This window comes from Calonectris borealis, chromosome 6 (assembly GCF_964195595.1).
Source record: "Calonectris borealis chromosome 6, bCalBor7.hap1.2, whole genome shotgun sequence".
Classification (NCBI taxonomy): Eukaryota; Metazoa; Chordata; class Aves; order Procellariiformes; family Procellariidae; genus Calonectris; species Calonectris borealis.
This window is the reverse complement of record NC_134317.1, coordinates 38,857,174-38,880,073: the sequence shown is the minus strand read 5'-3', so window position 1 is coordinate 38,880,073 and position 22,900 is coordinate 38,857,174. Positions and strand designations below refer to the sequence as shown.

The window sequence follows — 22,900 nt, the reverse complement described above, 5'->3', positions numbered from 1 at the left end:
CTCACTGATCAGAATCGCAGGCTGTCGCCCTGTTCATTCATGTAGACTGAATGTAGCGTTCCTGTTTAGAACTAGATTGCTATGCTTGATGAATTAAGCCCAAGATTTGGCAACAGGTAAAAATTTCATTGCTCAGCACACACGGCACATGATTTAGAGGCGAGTATGGCAGGCCTCGGTTCAGGAACGATGGATCTTTTCTCAGGGATGTTGGCCAGGGTTCCACATGGGGCTGATCGTTAAGGGGTCAGGTATCCTGACGGTCAGGCACCATGGAAAAGAGCTTCCCCCTTCCTGTACTGTTCCTGCTCAATTGTAGCTCTGTTACTAGTTCAAGACCGTATGAATCCAGCTTACACTGACAGCTGGTGCCTAGCAGTGTCATATTCTTTATCTGAAGAGCCCTGCAAACATTGTAAAGACAGACACATTTGTTACTTGATAGCAGGTCATTCTGCACAGAGCTAATCAGTTCAGACTCAGCTGAAATCCCTTTTTCCCCTCTTTTCTCTTTTTCCACCCTCACTCCTACCCTTCTGATTCTTTTCAGTCTGGGCTGTGGGAACTTCGAGTTTTTCCACTACAAGATGAAGAGGTAGAAGCTTTACTGTGCCAAGATCAAGTAACGAATCAAACTGAAATGTCAAGCGCAGCTTTTCCCAGCGACTCTCTCTGCACTTCATGCACACCCGTTGGTTTGCCAGACAATGGCCATCCACCAAGAAAACAATCTACCGACGAGTCGGAAGACTGCGAAAACGTTTGCCTGGGAATCAACAATACAAGAAAACAAAGGTGACAGGGAATAATGTGGTTCATTAAGAAAGCCAATTAAGGTGGAGAAAAGTGTAAGGTAAAATCTCTTGTTCACACAGCATATGACAGCACAATTCAAAACCTGTATGTTAGCTGCATATAATATATTTTCTTTCTTGCTTTGTAACAGGCAGGATAAATCCCAAAGACAACACTTTCTTCTTCCTGAACCCCAAGAGAAAGTAATTATTTCAAGCTGGAAGTCTAATATTCCCAGTGTCGGGAGTGGGCGCACATAAATTGCTGGCACCATTCACTTTCTGTTGTCATATTGCCACATTTGTTAATAATCATCCTTTTCTGTTTTGTTTGTTTTCAAATGCATTTCTGGTTCTAGTGGATTCTGGTGCAGCGGGATACGCTGTTTACCTTAACCAACAACTTCAACTGAACACAGAAAAACTACTTGAAAAAATAGCGGGGAGAAGCGATAGCCTCAGATTATTTTCCTGTGTGGCATGACCATGGGGCAGAAATCTGCCTCTCTAAATGCATGTGTGTAACCCATGCGTAAGGTAAGGGTAGGTGAGAACCAGCAGTTCCAAAGCAGGCGTCCTGGAAGCCTTGCATCTAGCTTAAAATCTGTATTCAGCTCTCAGTAGTGCCAGGGCATGTTTCATATAGATGTCCTCAAGCAATAAGATAGAAATAGACCACTGCATTTCAATAGCCGATATATCTGCTACTCAGAAAGTAGGGTTTCTGCTTCAGTCGTGTGGGTATAGAGGAACGGAAGGAAAAAGGAGTCGAGTCAAATCAGTGACGCAGCTCTTTGAATATTGCGTTTTGGGTCATCTTACTTCCTTAGTCCTTCAGTAGCTAATGAGGCTCAGAATATTTCGCTTTAATATGTTAAAGACAAAGTCTTATTCAAATTTCTGTACAGTGCCTTGTAAGAGTCTCGTAAGTATGCCAACATTTGGTGACTAGCTGAAAAGGAAAAGATGATTGATGTCTAGAAGACCAATAAAGAAAAAAGCCCTAAAGCTTTCTATTGTGATTCCGGATAGATTTTTAATTTCCCAGCGAGTTCACAGTGAGGAAACAAAAGCAAGTTGTTGAAACTTGATTCTAAATAGTGTAGTTTGGAAGGTATCTGCACTCTCAAGAGGTATTAACAAAGATTAAACATTGAATGTAGGTATAATCCATCAACAGGAAGTTTTTCTGTGTAGGACAGTTGAAGGCAATTTTATAGGAGTCTCTGTTTTTGTGCAAAATTTTCTTCCACATGTAATATCTGGAATGGCACTGGACAGATGACCCAGTTTTAGTGTCAATTTTTTTTTTTTTTTTTTTGGTCAAAATGACAGGAATTATACACTGGGCATCTGAAAACAGTTCAGTAAAGTTTCAACACTACAACCTATTGCTACATTGTAGTTTATTGCACATTCTGATTATTTTTTTAAACACTTTTTTAACACTGGTTTGTCTTAAACTTGAATCTTGCCTCAATGTCTGATACAATAACCTTTGATGCAAGGTTGGTTTTTTAATTAAAAGTTATTTCTATATATGTTGTATATAGTCTGAATTTGATGGCCTTTTAGAAGTGAAGGAATAGCAGTAATGCTTCCTCTTGGCACAGAGACCTGCTTGGCCCAAGAACGGCTTTGCAAACACACTGCAGTGGCAGCGGCACTAAGCTTCGCTGTCGTACGGAAGCTGCGCTGGTGCTGTCAGGCCAAGGTCCCCCCAGTGTCTGAATACAGAGGTGGATTTTTCCATCTCTCTCGTCCTGCTTGTGCATCTGCTGCTGGGAGGTGGTTTCTGAAAGTTATGTGTCTCAAATGCATTGCAGGTCTTTTCCATACCTGTAGCCATTCATTAAGACGTCTGACCTGCCCAGCTCTCGCCCAGCTTTGTTGTAAGGTCAGGGCTTCCTGCTCTGTCTGATCCCTGGGGCAGCCTGAGGAGCTTCCGCAATTTAAGAGATGGGACAGACCCATCTCTTAAGAGATGGGCTAGCTGCCTGACGGGGCCGTCAGGAAATGGAAATGCAATCCAGCGTTTTGCAGGAAGGAGCAAGAGGAAAGTCATTTTCTAGATTGGGGGGTGGGAAGAGAATGCTGTTAAAATGAGGCCAAAAAAACCTGTGCGAAAGGAGCTGGATTAACCAAGTTTGGTCAGCCTGGTGGCCTGTAAAGCTGTTCCTGCACTGCTGTCCAGTTCCCAGCTGTGGTGTCCTGTTGAACCGTTGTGTTGCTTTTGGGTCGGTCTCCAGTGTGCTGGCCTAAAGCAGCTGCTTCTTACCTTGCCAGCTGCAGGGGCTGCACAAGCGGTTATCGATACGAGCAAGGGTAAGCACATTTTCTTTGTCCCCTCTTCAGATGTTCTTGTCAGCCACTGTGGGGACCAGCTAGTGCCTCACAAGGCAGCAATAAAAAGGCTAGCCAAAGAAAGGCTGGGCAGCCAGGAGGCTGAAAAAAAATCCCTGGAGAAACTATAAAAATGTCCATTTGATCATAACCCCACCCCACCACCGTCAGAAGTCTTTTCTCTAACATCTGCCTCTCAGCTGGCTAGACCTGTGACAGCAAACTGCCACGGCTTTCACACAAAGAGCTGCCCGAGCGACTGCACGGCCGGAGAACTGTGCCAGAGCATTTCTTCCTCCCCACGTCCCCGCCATGGGGCTGCTCTCCGGGTGTTGGTGGTGTGCAGGTTTCTGCCGTCAGGTGAGCAGCACATGCAAGCGGGGGGGTGACCAAGAACAGGCTGCATTTGCTCTTCTCGCGTCGCCTGCCCACCTCCAGCAGCCCTTCATCTGGCAGGGGCAGATGGGGAACAACGCTGTGCGCGCATGTCAAGCAAGATGCTTTTCGGGAAGTCCCTGGCTGCTCCTCACCCGCGGCACCTCTAATCATTTGCCACCTTCTTGCAGCAGACCAGGTGCTGTGCCCTGTCCTCTTTGTCTCTACTCTGTGCGTCTTTACTCCAGCCAGCGAGGCACCCAGTTTTTCAGTAGCCCCATTTCACTACTGGGACCAAGGTTAGAAAACTTGCTTAAATGAACTTGGTCACAGGACCAGCCCCTTCCTTTCATCTTCTTTCCCTGTGCTGCATGCAGCTGGAATCGGCACTAGTGCTCGTTTATTGCCTGCACCCCTTTTCCCTGCAGAGCTGGGCCCCCACCGCCAGACAGTGCAGTTTTTGCATGAAGGCTGGGGTCATGAGGAAGCTGCTGGTGGCGGGGGCGGGCTCAGAGCTCAGAGCCAGGCTCATGCTTGAAGCCATAAAATGTCTAAGAAACCCCTGCTTGTTCTCTTCCCTTTTCAAAGTTTTGAACAACAGGGACAAAAAACCAACAACAACAACAACAACACACCAATCTGTTTGTCTTTTGCCTGTTAAGCTATGGAAACAGCTGTCAGTGCTGCTCCTAATGTGGCTGAATGTATTACAAAGGCTGACCGTGAAATTCCAGCTTCAGCATAATGCAGCAAGGCCCCCCATGCATGAAACTGGGGTGTTGCAGCTTCACAAAGAAAGCCATTCCCCTGCACTTTGTTTACCATTTTCAATTGAGACATTTTTTAAGGCCACTTACGTTCTGTCCCTGCTGCTGTGAGGGTTTAAACGCTTCATCTCTGCATCCAGGACCTTAATGGAATGTAAGTACAAATACAAACCTTTAAGCTCTATTAAAATTAAGTGCTCTGTGTGTGTGTCTACCGCGGTTTTTGATCCTGCTGAGGGATGTGCGCTGCACCGCCCCGCAGAGCAGATGTCCCAGCCCAGCCTTCCTCGGCTGTATCAGAGTGTCTTTCACCCTGTTTTCCAGCGCAGACAGAGCCTTTGCTCTGTCAGATCGCCCTGGACCGCTCCAGACCATGTGACTTAATATCACCAGACTCTGCTCTCCCTCATTGCTGAAACTTTATCAGAGTATTGCAACATCTAACGGTCCTGGGGTTTATTTGGCCCCGTGGATACCATGCAAGCAGCTCTTCTGGTTTTCATGTCGGTGTTCAGTTCAAGTCCTGCGGCTGTGGCGCTTCTGCTGTGGGGTTACGCTACTGAGTACAGGAGGACAGGCCTAAACAGAGCCTAACAGATTACTTCTGTTAGCGTACAGAGGCAAGACACTGGAATAGTCTTAAGCATTAAAAGAACAGGTATCATTACTGTTACTTCCATGGATGCTCTGTAGTCACTAACAGATTTAACCTTAGATGTGTTAAAAGCGGCTGCAGTAGTAGCCAGTTGCATAAACACACCTGGGAGGGATTTAGACAGAAAGAAGCAGTTGAGTAATTTTACTGTGCGTGTAATTTCTCTCTCCTGCAATACTCCTGAGAGTCAATGGAAGTGCAAACTACCGGATTTAAAACAATGACAAAGTGACAACAACCTCTGAAAGAAAACATACCCTATGGTTCTGTGCTCAGAACAAAGCATAGTACCGTCAATTAACTAGCATGACTTCGGGATGTCCACCCCCCCAATACATTAGAAAAAAAAACAGAAATCGTTTGATTACCCTTTCAAACTGTCTTACAATCAACTGCAGGAGACAAGGCTACTACAGCTGTTGTCCTGCTGCTGGCAATAGCATGAACAGTCACACTGCCAAATCCTAAACTAACATTTTTGTAGCCCGTCTGTGGCTGACACCAGAGTCGTGACTGCTTCTCTATGCGCACTGTATTAGACTACACCGGTTCTTTCCAGAAGTACGAATAAGCTTTAACACGTCTAACAGCCATTTGGACTATTACCTTTCCTAGCCAAGCCTGCCTTTGGCAAACCTCTTCTGAGAGAGGTCTTCAGTGCAGGAGGTCCGGATGACCCCATTTTTCTTTGGCTAGTTCTCAAATGAGGTTGCAAGTGGAAACAGGAAGCAAAGACGTTCGTTCACCTAAACCACAATTAGCCACACAGGAAAAAGTAGTAGTTTGGCCATTTCAGACGCATGTCTAGATTGTCTGAACTAGCCCTAGCCCCTCCTTAACAGCAGCAGTGCCCCACGCTGTACTGCAGCCGTCTCTTCCACAGCCAGCGAGCAGAGGCCTGTCTGTGGGACACCCCGCAGGTCCTGGGCTTAGAAGAAGGGGGTGCGGGAGCTCTCGCACCCCCTCAGCATTCGGTAGGTGACACGTGCCCAGCTGTGCTGCAGGGACAACAGATTTGCCTTCGGCCTTGCGGAAAGGGACTGGCTGCAGCTGTTGCGCCTTCTGGCCTGTTCCCCGGGGCAGCAGACTGTTTGCAACCCTTCTGTAATTACAACTTAAAGGGGAAAAATACCATGCGGAACACCATGAAATATTAAAGGAGTCAGCAACACTAATTAGAGCCATGGGAGGCAGGTCTAGCTAAAATGACCTGCTCTGGTCTTCCTCTACTGGGCTGTAACCTTCCCCACATGCCCAAACAGGCCGGGCTGTGAAGCCGGCACAAGCAAATTGAAGGTATGAGAACTATTTGGCTTCGTAACTGAGAGGAGCCGTTTGGGAGAGCCATCTCCACGCCACGCATGTCAACCTACATACACGGAAATCACTTTGGTAGGTAACATTCCTGTATGTCGCTATCTTAATCGTTTACTCAGGCTTATGTACAAACCAAGGAGGCTGTGGGTCAAAAGAAAGTTTTTTAACATCTGTAGCGTTTTAAAGCAACATTCTTCCATGGAATCCTGTCACTTCCAGGCATTTCAGACACAGCTGTCTTAACTGGCTGTGTTAAGGTAAATGAGAAGCTATTTCCCAGTTTGTGACCTGGTAAAGATGTTGCACTGACTTGTTTGATATTTGACTTACATAGGTCCAGTACTTCTATGCCAAAGCAAAACCTAGGAACATTTCTAGCAGCCGTGGGATTTTTTAGCCCCCTTGAACTGCATTTTTCCCAGACTTACTCCCAAAAACCACTCATTTTTGACAGTCAGCTTGAAGGAGACTTGCCACACCAAGGGAGGGGTGTTTAATGCAGATACTGGAAAACTTTTGTAGGAATGCACAGATCAAATAACAAAATACAGACAGCAGAAGGTAGTTTGATTAGAGTCCTCCACAAGAGAGATTGCTTGTGGTGATGCTACACTCTTCTAGCAAGCAAAAAACTGACTGAAGTTGAGTTCAGTCCAGTCAGCGTTACAGGTTGTGCCATAAAATCAGCCTCCACAGAATCAAGAGACAGGTTCAAACCATTTCCATCCCTGAAAGACAGCCAGAACGTTTTTCACTGCTGCTTGCTTCATTGCAGCGAAGGAATGATTCCTCTGTTCAGCAGCAACAAGTTTCCATAATTAATGTTCATCCAGCCCTCCCTTACGCACGAGAAACAAGGGTTCTCCTGCACGCACAGAGCCTTCTTGAACACTGCTTGGGTAGGTCTCATCGATCCAGACAGCGCTTTTGAGCTGCTTCTGAACACACATTCCTTAGAAGATTGATCACAGATCTTGGATCTGCGCTCTTCATAATAGCACTGCCAGATACAATCATATTTGCACCTGCCTGAAAGACATTAAACACCCACTCAGTAACACGGAACAGATCCACTTCTTGCAGAGTGTTCTTGCTGTAAAACACGTAAGGAGGTAGCGACTTCTAGGCTGGTGGGCAGACAAGCGCTATCTGTGGGACACAGGTAACATACCTCTAACTACAACCACAAATCAAGTTCAGAAAAGACAGCTCTTCCCCAAATAGGTAATTTCTTTATCATTGCTCCTATTTACCCAAACATACAAGAAACAACCAACTTCTCTAGCTTAGGGGACACTCCAGTAGCCACTATTAAAAAAAGGCACAAGATTAGACCTCAAGTAGATTTTGATATTAAGGGTGCTTTACCGTTCCCTCTGAAAACTAACAGTCAAAATACAGTTCCTCCTAAGCTTTGTTTTCCGAGGGACGATTCAGTCTCTTAGCACAGTAATTGCGAATGCTGCTCCGCTTCAGCCTCTTTCTTACCTCTGCGCACTTATGGATGGTGTCGGGCCCAACTCCGCCATCCACTTCAATATCCAGCGAGGGAAACTGTGTCCTCAGCCACTGAACCTGAGAAACGGTACAAAAAGGTTGGCACCGAGATCCACACTCAGCTGCTACAGCTACGTAGAGCTTCTTACACACCCAGGCAAGGTTTGTTCACTTTGCCACTACACTCTATGCTGTTAACTAGCTTTAAGCTCAATAAATAGGGAAAGAGAAACTTGGTTTACCTTTGGCATCATGTCTTCCATAAATTTCTGCCCTCCGAATCCAGGTTCTACCGTCATCACCAAAGCCATGTCTATCTGATTGGCCCAAGGTGCCAAGTGTTCAACCGTAGTGCCAGGCTTGATCGCCAGGCCCACCTGCAGGAGAGGCAAGACAAATCCAAGCGCGCCTCAGGGTGACACCGACGCAGCAAGGCTGGCTTGAGCTGGGTACAAACTCCTAGGGAAGTAATTATGTGTCTGTGGCAGTGCAGTAAGAACAGGCTGCTTTAAATAAAAATTCCCGATTTTCTTAAACTGAAGACCGACTTTGCGCACAAAGAGCCGTAGGGCCACGCGCGCCAATCTCTGACCACCCGAAACCGCAACGATGGGTTCTTCATTGCCAGAAACTCGGCGGCCGGGTAGGCCGGGCGCGGGGTGCTATCCAGGCCTCGGCGCCCCTCACCTTCATCCCGTTCTCCCGAATGTCTTTTATCAACGCCCCGGGGTTGTCTGTAGCTTCTAGATGGAAGGTGTACTGGTTTGCGCCCGCGACAGCCATCGGCTTCACCCACTGCTCCGGCCTGGCGACCATCATGTGCATGTCTGGAGGAGGGGAGCAGAGCGCGGAGCCGCCAGCCGGCGCGCAGCGCCCGGGGCTGCAGCACAGCCCCGCCGTGCCCCGCAGCGCGGCCCGCCCCCCGCCCGGCCGTGCCCCCGCCGCCCCGGCCCCCTTACCGAAGAAGGGCTCCTGGCCCAGCTGCTTGCGCAGGCTCTCCACGACGGGGTGGCCGAAGGTGATGTTCGGGACGAAGTGTCTTGGGGCCGAAGAGAGAGACCCGCCCGCCCGCAGGTTACCCCCGCCTGGCCGGGGCGGGGCCGGCCGCCCCCCCGCGCCCTCGGGGCGGCCGCCCCCCGCGCCCCCGGCCCGGCCCCGCCCGCCCCCGGCCGTTACCCGTCCATTACATCCAGGTGGAGGTAGTCGGCGCCGCAGTCCAGCATGCGGCTGCACTCGGCGCCCAGCGCCGCCAGGTCGCTGTTGAGGACGGACGGCCCGATCCGGCACCCCGACGCCATCGCTGCCGCCCACCGCCGCCCCGCGCACGCGCCGCCGCGCGGCCTGCCGGGACGGGCGCGCGCCGCCGCCCCGCCCCGCGCCGCCCTCCGCCATTTTGGGCGGCCCGTGGCGCCGCCGGGGGGGAGGTGGCGCCGCCGGCCCTGGGGCGGGGGAGGTGAGGCGGGTCGAGGCTGTCACCGGCTGCCCGCGACCGGCTGCCCGCCAGCTGCGCGTCCGGGCGCGCGGGCTTCGGGGCTCCCCGACAGCCGCTTGCCGGGGGCCCGGCCTCAGGGGCCGGCGCAGAGGCCGCCCCCCTGGGCGCTGGCTCGGGCAGGCCTTTAGGCTCCTTCCCCCGGTGCCCGAGCAGGGCCCCTCCTGCCTTGGGAGGGACAGAGCCCTCTGAGCGGCCACCCTCGGGCCAAGGGCCTGGACGGGGAGAGGGAAAAAAAGAAGCTTGTTCTGACAGGCGACTTTTTTTTTTCCCAAGTTCCCAGCACAGCGCATTTTGTTCCCCCTGAAGCGCAGCTGCAGGCAGTACCGCTGCTCATCGCCCCGCCAGGGCACGCTGCGCGAGGCTGGGGGCCGCAGGTGCCTGGCCAGCTACGGCCAGGCACGGACCGACAGCAGATGGGTAAATTTTAACAAACGCTGCCTGTATCCCGGAACAAAGTAGTCTCAAATAGCAGCATATCAAAGCCTTTTAGAAAGGAAGAGCGACGCGGTGTTGCGCAACAGGCTTAAACACGGAACTCTGTCCTTTTGCCGTCAGACTCCTGTATTTAGTCCTTGGGACAACATTTGCATAAAACGCTGAGGCAACGGGACCGACACACGGACAAGACTCGCATGGCCCAGACATTTGTTGAACGTGACATGCGGTTAAGGCCTCTAACACTAAGCAGCATTGTTTGTCTTCACAGCAGAAATACACCAGTTCTGTTACAGAGATACCGGAGGAAAGCACAAAACCAGCTAAAGCACGTTGTATGCACCTCCTTTGTACAGTGTTAAGTGCAACTGACACGAACGTAGAACACATGAGAAAACGGACTGACTGCTCTGCCTGTCTGTTCCATCTCCCAACAACCATCCAACAAAATCGAAGCCATCCGCCCAGCCACCTGAATAAAACTAAACTATGGATTACATCATTTATAAGCTGCATTGATTTCTAGCAGGGTAGACATTAAAAAGAGGCATTACAGTCCTTGCTATGGCTTACTACTGTGGATTCACCGGTGACAGTGGGAAACCTGAATGGAAACATTTATTACATATACTGAATTAAATGAAGTAAATCACAGTTATTTTCTCATCGTTAGAGTGGAGTACCATGGTGAGGCATCTACTTTTCATTAAGGAAGATGCTTCCTTCTCAATTTCAGCAGAAAAGGTCACTCTCTAAAATGCACCATGAATTCTCTATGTGTTGTGCCCCAGCCGTTTACTCAGCTCCCATCTAAAACTCTCCTCCCCCACCCGACTGCCAGTAACCCAGCCTACCTCGGGATTTGAAAGCGAAGCTGTGTTTTTTCTCATTTGTGCGTCACTGTTAATAATAAAACTTAGCATCTGGAATTTAGCAATTGAGTGACCTCCGAGCTAGGAGCTAATCCAAAGCAGGCTCCTGTAGGTAGCTGGTGCTGGCTGCCGTGCGCTGAGGAGATAAGAAGCAGTACAGCATGTTTTGGTCAGCGGAGTAAGCAGTTTGTCGTTCAGGACACCCATTGAGCAGCAGATTGAGACACCGCTGTGTCTTCACCCAACCATCTCTCTTACAAACCCATGTATGCTTTAAAGTTGCATTAGTGCACCACCTATAGATATATATATGGTGATATAGGTGGTGCACTATAAAAATATTTGCCTTTTCAGCCCTGCTTTTCCCAAGAGGTGCTGGGAGTCTCCACCTCTCACCAATGCAGTGGAAGCGGAGCATGCTCAACACCCGTGAGCCTGGGAGAAGGATGGCTTTTGCTGTCTTCAGAGGTTTAACGTGCACGAGGTCCCGCCTCAGACCGGTGTGCACGGCTCCCGCCAAATTTGAGCATTTGGCGAATACTGGGCAGCACAGCCTGAAGGCTGCATGGGTTTCAGCAGGCTGAAACCTGCTGTCAGGTATGCGGTTAATTTTCCATGCAACAGTAAACACTGCATGCTGCACTACAGCAGTGAGGCAGTCGTTGGCATGGCAGTATTTTAAACAGCTATTTCAGAGCCGTTGAAGAGAGATGCGAGTCCTTTCTTTGGAGATGGATAGGAGGGTATCGTTCTGTCTCCTCAGTAAGGCTGTTTTACAATCCGTGTGTCCAAATTACAAGCCCTCAGGAGCCAAACTGGTAATTAGCACATTTTACAGACTCTAAAGGATGATCTAAAACATTTTCCTCTGCACAATAACGCCATGATTATAAACTCTAGTATCTAGTTCTTCTAACGTAAGCTGAAAAAGGCAGTATATGGTTCCCAAAGCACAGGGTAACTTTGGGCGTTGCTCATGATTTCATGGTTTGTTTCACAGCTGTTTTGCAGTTTGCCCGTAAGCAGCTAATGGCTAAATTCATACTTCAGTGTAATTCCATGATGCTGCAGCATAGCCCATAACTCAGCTGTGACTTCAGCTGATCCCCCATGGGGATCTCCACCTACGTATAAATGTTACATATATATCCCTGTAATACTTGCAGCCATGAACATTACATACATAAAATGGAACCTTTTCAAATACAATCTCAACATGCCAAAAATAGATTCTTTCAAGTTTCTCCCTTGCAATATCCATCTTTTGTTTACAATGTACATATATATTTTTATATATAGGAACATGAAAATACCATATATAAATATTTACTTTAAATCCCTATATCTAAGTACATACGACAGCATCAGTGGAGCAGTTGCTAGGTACTGGAAGGTCCACACATTCCAGATGTGGCTTCTTGGGGGTTTTTTTTAAGCTGTGGAGATGGATTACTCGGTACATTTAAGCAGGACAGCGTAGGCTATTTATACCATCTGCAGACCACTCACCCCCTGCCCATCTATATCTGTGCACAGCACGTGCATTCCTTCTTACGGTATGTACTGTATTTAGTTTTACAGAGCAAATATTTTTGTAGCACAAGGGCAATATCTTACAGAGTGGAATGAAACCAACAGACAGAAGTAAACTCAACTAAAGTCTGCAGTGCCAAAAAAAAAAAAGTCTAATTGCTCCATGGTGCTTGTCATTGCTCTGCAAGCTAGAAGCAATGGTCCCAGGCTTGTGAAAATCAAGCTTTAGATTGGTACTTTTTGTCAGTGTTTTCACTGTCAGTAACAAGGTGTAAGAGCCTTGGATTCAGCTACTATACAGCCCTCCTCTCACAAACGCTACAAAAATAAATCTTGGGCACAATCTCAGAAGAGGTTTCTCTTCTCTGTCTCATACAGTACAACAGCCCACTTACCTGACAAGGCTGCTGATCACAGTACATGGCTGCCAGATCAAGGTTTTATGGACCACATATTTGCCCACACACCCCTACCCTGAGAATTTTGTAAAAATTCTCTGTTCCTGTGGTCTTGCCCTGAACTGAAAGAGAGTTCTCAAACAGGAATTTGCCAGTCTATAGCAACCGGCTTAGCTATTTTCTCCTTTTGGATAATAAAGTGCTCTTGTTTTAATTAGTTACTGGTTACCAGGGAACTCAAAGGAGAAGGGACGCTTTCTCTTCCTCCTCCCACTACTGCACTTCCCCAAGAGTTAAACATGAGATTCATCTAGATCGACATCAGTCTCCCCAAGCTCCACGTGCGTGAAGCTGAAGTGAGTGGCCAGCAAGGGGTTCTCCATCCCATTGTCCTCACTGATGTGAAGGACAGTGTCCCCGTGCTGCAGCAAGCTGGTGGTCTCGAGGCCAGCGTAGTCCTCGGTGTCAGAGAGCTGTGTGGGTGGCGTGTTTTGTGCTGTTGTTGGCCGGGATTCCAAGCCCTCCTCTTTTTCCTTCTCCTTCTCAGCAGAAAGTGCCTCGCTCTGCAATTGAGGATAGCCAGTGGTCAGGCTCAGAGAAAATGGAAGGGAGAGGAGGAAAAAACCAAGGGAACACCTATAAAATATTTTCTCATTCGGAAATACTTTTTACCATAAAGGGCCAGGCACTTGCAGATTATAAATCCCTAAAATTTTGCCCTAACAATGATACATTTTTGCTGGTGAATCAAATTTGTAGCAATGGTCAGAAAGGTTATCTGATTTCAGTCATTAACACTTCCTCATTTCATTTTTTTAGTGTATTCTCAAGACAGGTGTCTTTCGTTTGTTCATGGCAAAGGACATAACCCCCAAGAGACACTAGGTATCTGGGCGTGTAAAAGTGATCTTAATGTCACTGATGTGTTGAAGGGATGGCTGTGATTGTCCCTGCACTGTCCTCCATGGTGTCCAACACAGAAAAATGTTGGACAAGCAATTTCTTTTGAAATGTGATGCTTTTGTTAAAACAGTCCTGAGGTTTTGAAGGAGTCCTTTCCTGAGGACACATTTCTCAGAGAGCAAGCTGTGAAAACCTGTTGATGAAAATTTGCACTGGTGAGCAGATCCGAAAGACTACTATATGTGACAGGAAGATGGGAAGGGAAGATGCAGAAAATACATTTGCAAATTAAGAATCATTGCATAGATCTAGAAGTGGATGGTTTACAAACGTAGGGGGTTGGACAGCAAACTCAGCCTAAAGGACAGACACACAGAAGAGTTTGCAGTCTTTGCTCACCCACCAGCTTTCGTTATACTGCTGTAATGCATCAGGCATTTCCCTACAGATTTGCCCTGCAACTTTGACGAAGCAGCGGACAGACACACACGATACAACCGTCAGTCAGGTTACCTGGCCAGTGGTCTGGCTGTGGAGATCAGCTACAACGATGGCAGGCGAGGAGGTCAGCACAGGTTTACTTGCCGGTTCCTGCTTGCCGGTCGCCTGGGGGCTGCTGCGGCTGCAGCCCTGCTGCTGGGCTGCTGGAGCCGACGGGTCCCCCGGGGAGGCTGTCGCTGCCTCAGGCTGGGCTTCAGTGAAAGTCACCGACCGCTTCTGCTCCGCTGAAGGGTACAAAGCCCAGAAAATTGAGTATTAAAATGCTACAATTTGGGAAGGAAGACACAACAGAAAAGAAGAGAGAGAATCCCTTAGAGTTTTTACAACTAAGACAGGATTCATGATTCATTCCATCTTTATAAGCTGTCTAACTGGAGTCTAATCTAAAAGCCTTTTACCCTGGGCTTCCTCTAAAGCCACAGCAAAAGTCAGGGATCTCCTGAAGACTAGTCACCCTCCCTGTCTTTGTCATGGCTGGGTGAGATAAATGCCACCCATAACATCTTTCCATCCCAGAAGAATATACCGAATTGAATTCTCATGTGAGTTAGGCATTTCTGCCCTCAACTAAAAAAGGAAAACTGAGATGCAAATATATAAGGGAATTTCCCAAGGTTTTGCAGGAAAGCTGAGAAAAGAAAGAGGGCAGCTTGATTGCCCCGCCTTCCTGCAGACTGAGTCCACTATCCGGGAATAACAGAACAGCACAGGGTGAAGACAGCTAGACTAAAACGTAACGGTAAAACTGATATCCGTGCTCCTGCTCTTAATTATTTTGGGTCAACTTTTATGTTTCCGACATCTCCAGCAGCGCTGTTGCCGCAGCACAGTCCTGGCTGAGTGGGTTAGAAACCCAGAAAGTTCGCAAGCAACCTTTGCTCTTCCAGGTGTTCCCTCCAAAGTTAACTGCTCACTTCGGATGGTACAGAATACAGCCACCTGCTCTGCCGGGCAGGGCTGACTCCTGCAAACATACGGCATGGAGTAGAACAGTCCTCTATTCATTTCCATATACAAGCCTTAAAGCTCTGCACTGCTAAGCTTACAACTGACGGGAAACTTCCTTCTTTCTACCACTCTCAATAGCAGCTTCAAAATTTGCACATCTGGAGGTTCTGGACAAGGCATCCTGAATAGAGGACACCTGTCCCCTGAATTCTCCACACCTCTGGGAGACATGATAATTCACTGTCCATGTCCAGTTTCACCTTGAAAGCCTTTGGAGAAACCATCAAAGTGTTTTGGGGGGGTGATTTTCTGGTAGAATATCTGATTACTATGAAAAAAGGATAAAACTGCTGGGACTTCACTTTAATGTAGGCTACTAACAACATACTAACTTTTCCTTTAAGCTAAAACAACAACATAGTATTTTCTACTTTCAAATATGAAGTGCTGCTTCTGGAAATGCAGCACTGCCCTACCGCTAGGTTTTGGTTTTGGCTGGATGCTCCGCCGCGTGGTCGAAAGTCGAGCTCCATGACGGCTGCGAGGTTCGGTTTGAGTTTTCTGACGTGACAGCAGTGGTCGTCGAAGCTAAATGTTGGAAGAAAGAGTTAGGTTGATGTATGTTCACATATTACACAACTCCTCTGTAAGGAGGACAGATCATCGTCTATTCCTCTAGATGTCCATTCACTCTACTTTCAGCAGATACATGTTTTAAGGTTTCCATGGCTCAGACATCTCCTTCATATGAACTTCTGGGTTTTGTGCCTCTTCAGTTTCAATACTGAATGTAATGCAATACAGGTTGTGTGACCATCATTTCATTTAAAAAGAAAAAAAAAAAAGCCTGCAGAGGAGAAGACTGGGGAATTCAAACCAAAGCGCCCCTCCTCTCAGGGATTTGCCAGGCCTCCCAGCTACGACTTGCGCTACGGTTCCAGCTAACTCAACGGACTGCACTAGTGTATCACAAATCAGGTCAAAGGGACGTGTCACACCCACAGACCATTTCAAAACAGACAGGAGAGAAGGTTTGTTCGCTGCCCGTGTTCTCACCTGCCGTAGGCCTCTCTTCCGCCCCAGGGGCTGCTGCAGAAGAAGGTTCTGCTGTCCTGGCTCGCTCTGCACGCTTGCCACCCTGTTAGATGTCGACAGCATTAGGCCAAGCACAGGAGCACCCTGTGTAACTAGTAGGTGCCCTGGCAATTGTGGCTAAAACAAATAAATAAATAAATAAACCAACCACTAATGGCACAGTCACTTCAAAGAGCAATACTGTCTTTGAAGGATGGGGGGGACGTGTCTTTTGGGTTGTGGCTTCCGGGGCTTAGGAAAGGGTGGGAGGTGGAGTCATGGCATTCAGGACTTGGCCACGCACAGGTAGCTTCCAAATATAAATAACTGCAGATTTCAGTTTTCAGTCATTGATTGATGCATCCCACTGAGCAACACGCACTTCTCTGCATCCTTTGCCACATCAATAAAGGCAAGAACATCAGCTTCCTAGCTCAAAAGCCTTCTTGTTTGCTTTTCCTTTTTCAAGGACAATGTTGTAAAAGCTATTTTTTCTTCCTCCCAAATAGACTCCACAGTCTCATCACAATTTTGTCATCTGGTTTTAATTTCAATTTAAGTCAACAAACAAAAAACAAACACAAAGTGACAAAGGATCCATTCACATAATGGATGCATGAGTTATGTGAACAAGGCCCCACACTCAACACTTGCAGCCTTAAGTCTTTTTGTGGCTAACAAACAAAAAAGACAAGTAAACGTAAATTATATATATATATAAACATAGCTTTTTAGTTTTTAATATCTTGGCACAAAATATCTGAAAATCTGCAGTAGAAGAATCTTTAGCAATAAAACATACTTGGCTACATACCATCTCATTCTACCATTCAAGTGACCATTTAATCTACTTTACTTAACATAAAAATACCACCCTCCCCTCATTGTTATCAAAGCACTGTATTCCTCCAAACAGTTAAAAATTGGTCATTTAGCAGACAGCGGTCACAAAACATTTTGGCTGACTGAACTATGTCTGAGAGACATATGGTTACAATAGCAACTAACATTTAAGATGGACTTCTTTTAAATCAGGCAGCTGCTTATTTGGGACAGACTGGAATCCACTGAGCCACACGTCCTATTTAAGCAACTTCCAGCTATATCTGGTATGCATTGTTGAAGATTCAGTATTACAATCCATTTTGCCTTTGGCCTGCATGAATCTAAAGGAAAACAACATTCTTTTCTCTAGATGTTTTCCTTGGAACTCCCTGGAGGAGCTCAGTACCACCAAGAGAGTGAAGGTTTATCGCCTGACCTTACAGGAGCAGAGGAAGAAGACAAACCTAAGGACGTGGTCAGACGAGACATGGAGGGTGTCTGTGGAGAGGCTTAAAAAGTTCTGTCTCCTGAACAGCTCATTCTTTGCTTTGGCAGACGTTATTGCCCTTAGAAGGTTTGGTGGAACAGAACAGGAGAGTTTCCTGGTCTGCTTCGGGTCGAAGTCTGGTTACCTGACCTGAAAGTCCTATTCCTTCCTCCCTTATCAGTTTACACTAAAGCCAGACTTTGCACTAAACCATATGCCTGTGTTTCTGCCGGCTCTACCGGGGAGACAATGGGCAACTTCAAGGAGAGAGACATCTTAAGACCCTGAAGCTGTTTCTCTTCTGATTGTCTGACCACAGCCTAATAATCCTAGGCATGCCCTCAGCAATCTCACCACAGCTGCAGTGGTTTGGAAAAAAAGGAAAAGCTTCTGCAAGCTCAAAGCCAGAACAAACAAGATACATTTGAGTCCTTTTCTCCCTCAGACAGCTCTTCCAGATGAGATCACCAGTCTCTGGAACATATTTTCCAGCTTTTACGTAGGGTATTGACATGATTTACATACAAAGCATCCTAAACATCATGCAAACACCCGCCTATGAATAAGCAGAGTCCTCAAAGTTACTTCCTGTTAGGAGGATTGTGTTCTTGACCCAGACGACGACTGCAGCGCATATGACTGGTAGGTCCAGAAGCAACACATCATTCCTTATTAAAGCAAAGAGACTGCGCTTAAATTAGTCTTTAGGTTTGTGAACCAGACTACCTGAAATTACAGCTTGTAGAATTTATCTTCTGTTTCTAGGATTACATAAAAACTTACTCCTCTGAATTTTAAAAAGTTTTTAGACTAGTTACCAGTATGTGAATTAAGTAGGAATTAGCTGGAAAAGGTCTTGAAAAAATAATTTTCTATTGAACTAGCTTTTGAGAATACTGTTCCGATTTCTGATGAAGGAACAGTAACTCCTAGTTCTATGAGTGAGGAGACATAAATGTCTGTAGCAGAAAGACTACAATTATATTCAGTGCAAAACACTGTTTATAGTGGTGAAACAAACTCATTTCACATGCAACATGAAAACACTTTGAAAAAGTCATTAGATAAAGGGAGTACATGGACTGCATGAGGGCACAGAGGCTATACATGAGGAAAAAACCAATTCCCATGGAGTAATCTGTGCACTGAAGACAAACAATAGGGGAGCAAAAGAAAGGCTGGACTTTGTGTCTTCCTGCTGGAGTCTGGGATTTTCGGCCTGGCTTATACCATAAGTGAAAGGAGTTTAGTGAGCCGGTGGGTGTTTATTTCCAGTGCTGAATCATTACACAAATTGGTATAATTGGGGATGCTCCTATGAGCTGAAATTGCAGATATCTATTGCAGGCAAATGGTGGACCAGCGAGAAGCCAAGTTTGCAGCGCTGCCTGCGCACAGCACAGTCCTGCTGTGGCTGTCTTTTTGCCTTCTATCCCCAAATTTTGAAGAAGGGAAGGAAAGAGAGAGAGAATCACAAAGACCGCAAATTTCAGATGAGTGACTGCATTTTCAGATATAACCTTTCACTTCTTGAGGGTTTGTGAGGATTTCTTTTCACATCAAAGAACAGCGCTACTGATCTTGTTTCCGTGAAAATTAGCGTGGCAGGCAGACTGTTGGCTCCGTGTAGCCCTCCTTCCCTCCTCTGCTGTCTGTCCTTGTTTACCAGACCTGACCAGGGGTATACTGTTTTTCTGGCAGCCCATGGGCCCCAATCAAGGAACACTGAATCAAATGCCATTTCACCTGACAGTATGTTTCCCTCCTGTGGCAATGTGATCAATAAGAAGGGCTTTTCTGCAGCGCATAAACCAGATTTAATTGGGAATAACAAAACAGAATTTTTTCCTGCCCATCACAAAGATGCACTGGCACTCTCTAAGTGTCTCTGTCAGGGGTTTTATCTTCACAATAATGTTAGTCCCATTGCATAGTTAGGGCAGAGACAGGTGAGCAAAAGATCAAAAAACCCAGCTTTGTGGAAGCGTGTTGCCAGCACTACAAGAAATGACAGCCAGTGCAGTCACATGGTGGGGGCCAAATGGAACTTTATCAGGTTGGCAATTATAATAAGTGATGCTCATGAATTACAAGAAACCATGCAGCCAAAAAAGAAAGAAAAAAGAAGAAAACAAACAGAGACAGAGGAAGCAAGGAGTTTAAATGTCTATTAAAAAGGTGTACATGCTTGCCACGCTGTTATGGTAGAACTTTGTACACGCTTTGTGTCCCAAAACATCTGAATGAGAGGGTTAGTGGACAAAGGCCAGTGGAGAATGGGTTAAAATGTAGATGAACTCCAGCTCTTTTATTCCCAGACACATCCTAGCCCATTTAGTTAGATCTGCTATGCTTGCCCTGGCAATGTGAATTCACTCTGATCTTCCCTGTTAGGCACCATTAAGCTAAGATGGGCATGACGACGAACATTAAAGGGAAATGTGTTTGTGCAACAGATTTCCATTACAGTGACTTCTCATTCTTCTTCCTTTCTGATTTGGGAAAATATCCTCTTCTCTCAGATTATAACCACAACAAATCATGATGCTGGACACATATGCTCCTCAGCTCTGTACCCCATGCTATCTGTTTACTTCTGAGCACTTAAATGCTACCCCCTTCCTGTCTTCCCTGCTTTTCTACATGGCTGGCTCTAATTGCTATAGAACAAAGGGATACAGACTTTATTCTTTTTTGTGTTTGTCACTATTTATTTGATTTATTTAAAACTCCTACCTTCCATAAGGGTCTAGTCTCCATATGATTTATTTCTTTATGTCAGTTATGACTAAACATCAGCTTTTGAATTCAGAAGGCAATCCTAAACAGTTGTTATCGTAGTCCTCCAGCCGAAATCAAAGTTATGTTAAGAAAAACTCAAGCCTGCTTTATTCAAAACTAATGTTCCTGAATATAAAAACACATTCATTCTGTCCTATGATCCCCACAGCACAATAAGCTCCTACAACATCTGCTTTATTAGTTCTGTCCTTTAGAGGAGGAATCCAATTTGCACATTTAACAATGCAGCTGAAACATCTTTTCTTCCTTACAGAACTGTAACCTAGCCTTTTTATAAGAATTTGCAGTATTTCCCTGTCTTCATTCTTTCTAAGGCTTTGCAGCCCTTATGCCCCTCCTTCAGATGTTAGTGCCTGCTCCTTGAAAAGAATAATAAACCTCAACAGAACTGACTCCCAAGTACATCTGTTAACCTCTTTGCCTAAGGAAATCTCTGTACCATAGACCAGGGTAGAGGATACAGTGTCCTGGTCCCTTGCGAAAATTGGTGTGACAGAAATTAGTAGGAACTCACTATACAGCTGATTACATTTCAGGGTTCAAAATAAATTATTGCATTTGACCTCGTTTGTTGACTTAGCTGTCTCATATTCCCCAGCCTCACCACTGTGATTAGGAGTGACTCCCCTCCATTTAACAAGATCAAAACATTTCAAATTCAACACTGATGTAACCTGGTATCAGGTCATTATGGCTTTAACTCAGATATGGATCTTCTCCTTCCTCATCCTCCTCAACCGTACTGAGTTTTTAGCTCTACTTAGGGGATGGCACTTAACTTCTTTGGTTGAATGACTTCCGTTCTTTTCGGGCCCCAAAACATGCTCAGATGACCATGCCATCCATTTTGCCTTATCACAAACCCAGATAACAATATTCTTGCCTCTGCCAACAAGCCGATGTCTTTTCCTGACGCCACTCCTACGGTAGCACCAATTAGAGACAGATCTGCCAAAGTAGGATTCACACACACAAAGGACACCATGAATCATGGGATGATCTCACTGACACCACCAATGATAAACTCTCCATTTGTCACCCGAGGAGAATGACCAAACGAACAAAGCAGCCCGTCCCCACCCCGAAAAGCCACTACTGACATCTAAAACCAAGCTAACAAAATGAAAACCATTCACACAAACGCCTCCCAACATATCCACATCTTCAGCTGGTGTGGTAAAGTAATGAAATAGTGTGTTACCCTCCATGTTGCCAACGTAAGGGGCCGTGTTCTTCTGGAAGGAAACAGAGATGCTCTTGGGACTAACAACAGCTCTCCGACCTCGCGAGTATGAGTTGAGAGGTGCGAGCACAGCAGCAGGACAGTAAGGATAATTAACACGACTGAGCTGGCTGTTAAAGGTGCAGACCTCCCTTCTAAGCTCGCTCCTGACCCATTTGACAGGCACGGCCATAACAGTGTTTGCACACAAACTCCCCTGTCCACGGGTAATGGGGAACAGCTAGACCTGAACTCCGGCACTGACAGGGCAATTTTAAATATGTATTAATGGTGTTCACCTGCAAGCTTTCTAAAGCTGTCATTTGAGAATTGGAAACACTTTGTAAAAATAATGAGAATTACTGTAAAGCATCCACAGAGAACTGTATTCCACAGGAGTTATCATAATTAGTTTTATTAGTGAATGTTAAAGAACACAGCTTGATATCGTTATTAAGTCTTTTGTGGTGACAGCACTGTGAGATGAATGGAAAAACAGATGTCTCTGTTTTATATAAGCCTTCAGACTAATGCTTATAACAGGCTACAGCTAATGCCTTGTGGATAATCTTTCTCATGCCTTTCAAGCAATTGCTAAACAAGGGGAAAACCCCGAGGCTAGCCAGCCAGATTGCTGTTCCACTTGCTACAGCTTTTCCTTTCCCCTTCCCCTTAGCCTGCTCAAAGTTATTGGCAATCAAAGCTGAAAACTGAAGGTGGGTTGCTACACCTTTGACTTGCAGGCCTGAATATCAATGAGCCACAAGAGACAGAGATGGAAAGAGCGACAAAAGGTGAGGGGAAGAGACAGCGGAGATTGGAAACGGCTCGTTTCCCAGCACACACACCGACAGACAGGTAGTGTTAACACTGTACCTAGAGAGGCTGCCCTCAGTGGCCAGGCTCGGGGAGTCATCGAGGACATTAGGTTCACTGCAGGAGGGGCAGGGAGATTAAGAATTTAGGGAAAGAAAATGCAAAAAGCATGCGATTGTCTCTGTTTTCAAGGGAAAAAATATCAACGGAATAAAAAAGTAAAAAAAAGGACGGTAACATTAATTGGTCTCGCACGCTCAACAGCACATATACGACTCAGAGGAGCTGAAAGAACATCTGATAACAGGAGCAGTCTTTAGAGGGAGCTTATACTACATGGAGACTTCTACATGTCTGCTGAGAATCGGGGAGCTGCGAAGTTCAATAGGATGTGTTTCCACAGGAAATAAGGACAGGGAACTGTTTTCAAAGCCATTTTCCTGCAGCATTTTCATGTATTTTGGTTCTATTTACTTCCAGCTTCATAGAAAGCTTTCTTCTTCCCCCTTCCCCATCAGCCACTTCTTCCTGAGGGAGGGCTAATCTATCTCCCAGGAGCTACAGACCACTCTCCTTCTGGTACAACTCTAAGGACAAACATCTGGAAAACAAGGTCTCGTAGTGCAATGAAACTGTAAGTAGACAGCTGGCGTGGATCCTGGCAAATGAGTACACAATCTCATTGCTTTTCTACACTTCAGCCATTCGGGCAGGAGCAGCCTTCTCAGCCCATAGGAAAAACATCAAAGAAAGCAAGCAGTCTGCTGGGCTACCAGCAGGAAAGCAATAATAATATTACTTAGCATTAATTAGTTTACATTTGTGAGGCAGTCTGAAAGCCCAG

The 22,900-nt window shown here is 46.3% G+C and overlaps 3 protein-coding genes across 13 annotated transcripts in view; 1 reads left to right on the top strand and 2 right to left on the bottom strand.

The window, feature by feature from the left end:
- The window catches only part of KANSL1L (KAT8 regulatory NSL complex subunit 1 like), a 67,139-nt gene extending 64,806 nt beyond the window's left edge, over positions 1-2,333 (top strand). For 6 of the 7 annotated variants that reach the window (XM_075153717.1, XM_075153721.1, XM_075153719.1 and 3 more), the window contains 2 exons: positions 551-853; positions 947-2,333. In XM_075153717.1, the coding sequence (XP_075009818.1) occupies positions 551-799 (249 nt within the window). In that variant the 3' untranslated portion in view covers positions 800-853; positions 947-2,333. Of the gene's footprint in view, positions 1-550 lie in introns of all 7 variants that reach the window. The other variant, XM_075153720.1, reaches the window with a different exon arrangement.
- On the bottom strand, positions 594-9,078 carry RPE (ribulose-5-phosphate-3-epimerase). Of its 4 annotated transcripts, none has more exons than XM_075153725.1 (6): positions 8,925-9,078; positions 8,708-8,787; positions 8,436-8,575; positions 7,991-8,125; positions 7,740-7,826; positions 594-4,422 (listed from the first exon to the last, which is right to left on the bottom strand). In XM_075153725.1, exons 1-6 carry the CDS (start codon positions 9,044-9,046, stop codon positions 4,366-4,368), a joined length of 621 nt encoding a protein of 206 aa, XP_075009826.1. In that variant the 5' UTR covers positions 9,047-9,078; the 3' UTR covers positions 594-4,365. The 4 variants fall into 4 exon arrangements, with proteins under 4 accessions (XP_075009826.1, XP_075009824.1, XP_075009825.1 ...); XM_075153723.1 differs by lacking the exon at positions 594-4,422 and adding an exon at positions 6,711-7,280; XM_075153724.1 differs by lacking the exon at positions 594-4,422 and adding an exon at positions 6,711-7,280 and having other exon boundaries at positions 8,436-8,553; positions 8,936-9,078.
- A 1,198-nt stretch (positions 9,079-10,276) lies between these two features.
- UNC80 (unc-80 subunit of NALCN channel complex) overlaps positions 10,277-22,900 on the bottom strand; it is a 130,493-nt gene continuing 117,869 nt past the window's right edge. For both annotated transcript variants that reach the window (XM_075153728.1, XM_075153727.1), the window contains 5 exons: positions 22,117-22,173; positions 15,887-15,968; positions 15,307-15,418; positions 13,895-14,106; positions 10,277-13,041 (listed from right to left, as the gene is read on the bottom strand). In XM_075153728.1, coding sequence (XP_075009829.1) covers positions 12,772-13,041; positions 13,895-14,106; positions 15,307-15,418; positions 15,887-15,968; positions 22,117-22,173 — 733 coding nt within the window. In that variant the 3' untranslated portion in view covers positions 10,277-12,771. The remainder of the gene's footprint in view (positions 13,042-13,894; positions 14,107-15,306; positions 15,419-15,886; positions 15,969-22,116; positions 22,174-22,900) is intronic.

What these genes read in the sequence shown, in the direction of transcription:
- RPE (XM_075153723.1), bottom strand. Translation starts at nt 9,046, where the DNA reads ATGGCGTCGGGGTGCCGGATCGGGCCGTCCGTCCTCAACAGCGACCTG. An exon ending in CACCTGGATGTAATGGACGG is followed by an intron (nt 8,788 to 8,924) that starts GTAACGGCCGGG and finishes TTCGGCCCCAAG; the next exon opens with ACACTTCGTCCCGAACATCA. An exon ending in CCATCCATAAGTGCGCAGAG is followed by an intron (nt 7,281 to 7,739) that starts GTAAGAAAGAGG and finishes AATGTCTTTCAG; the next exon opens with GCAGGTGCAAATATGATTGT.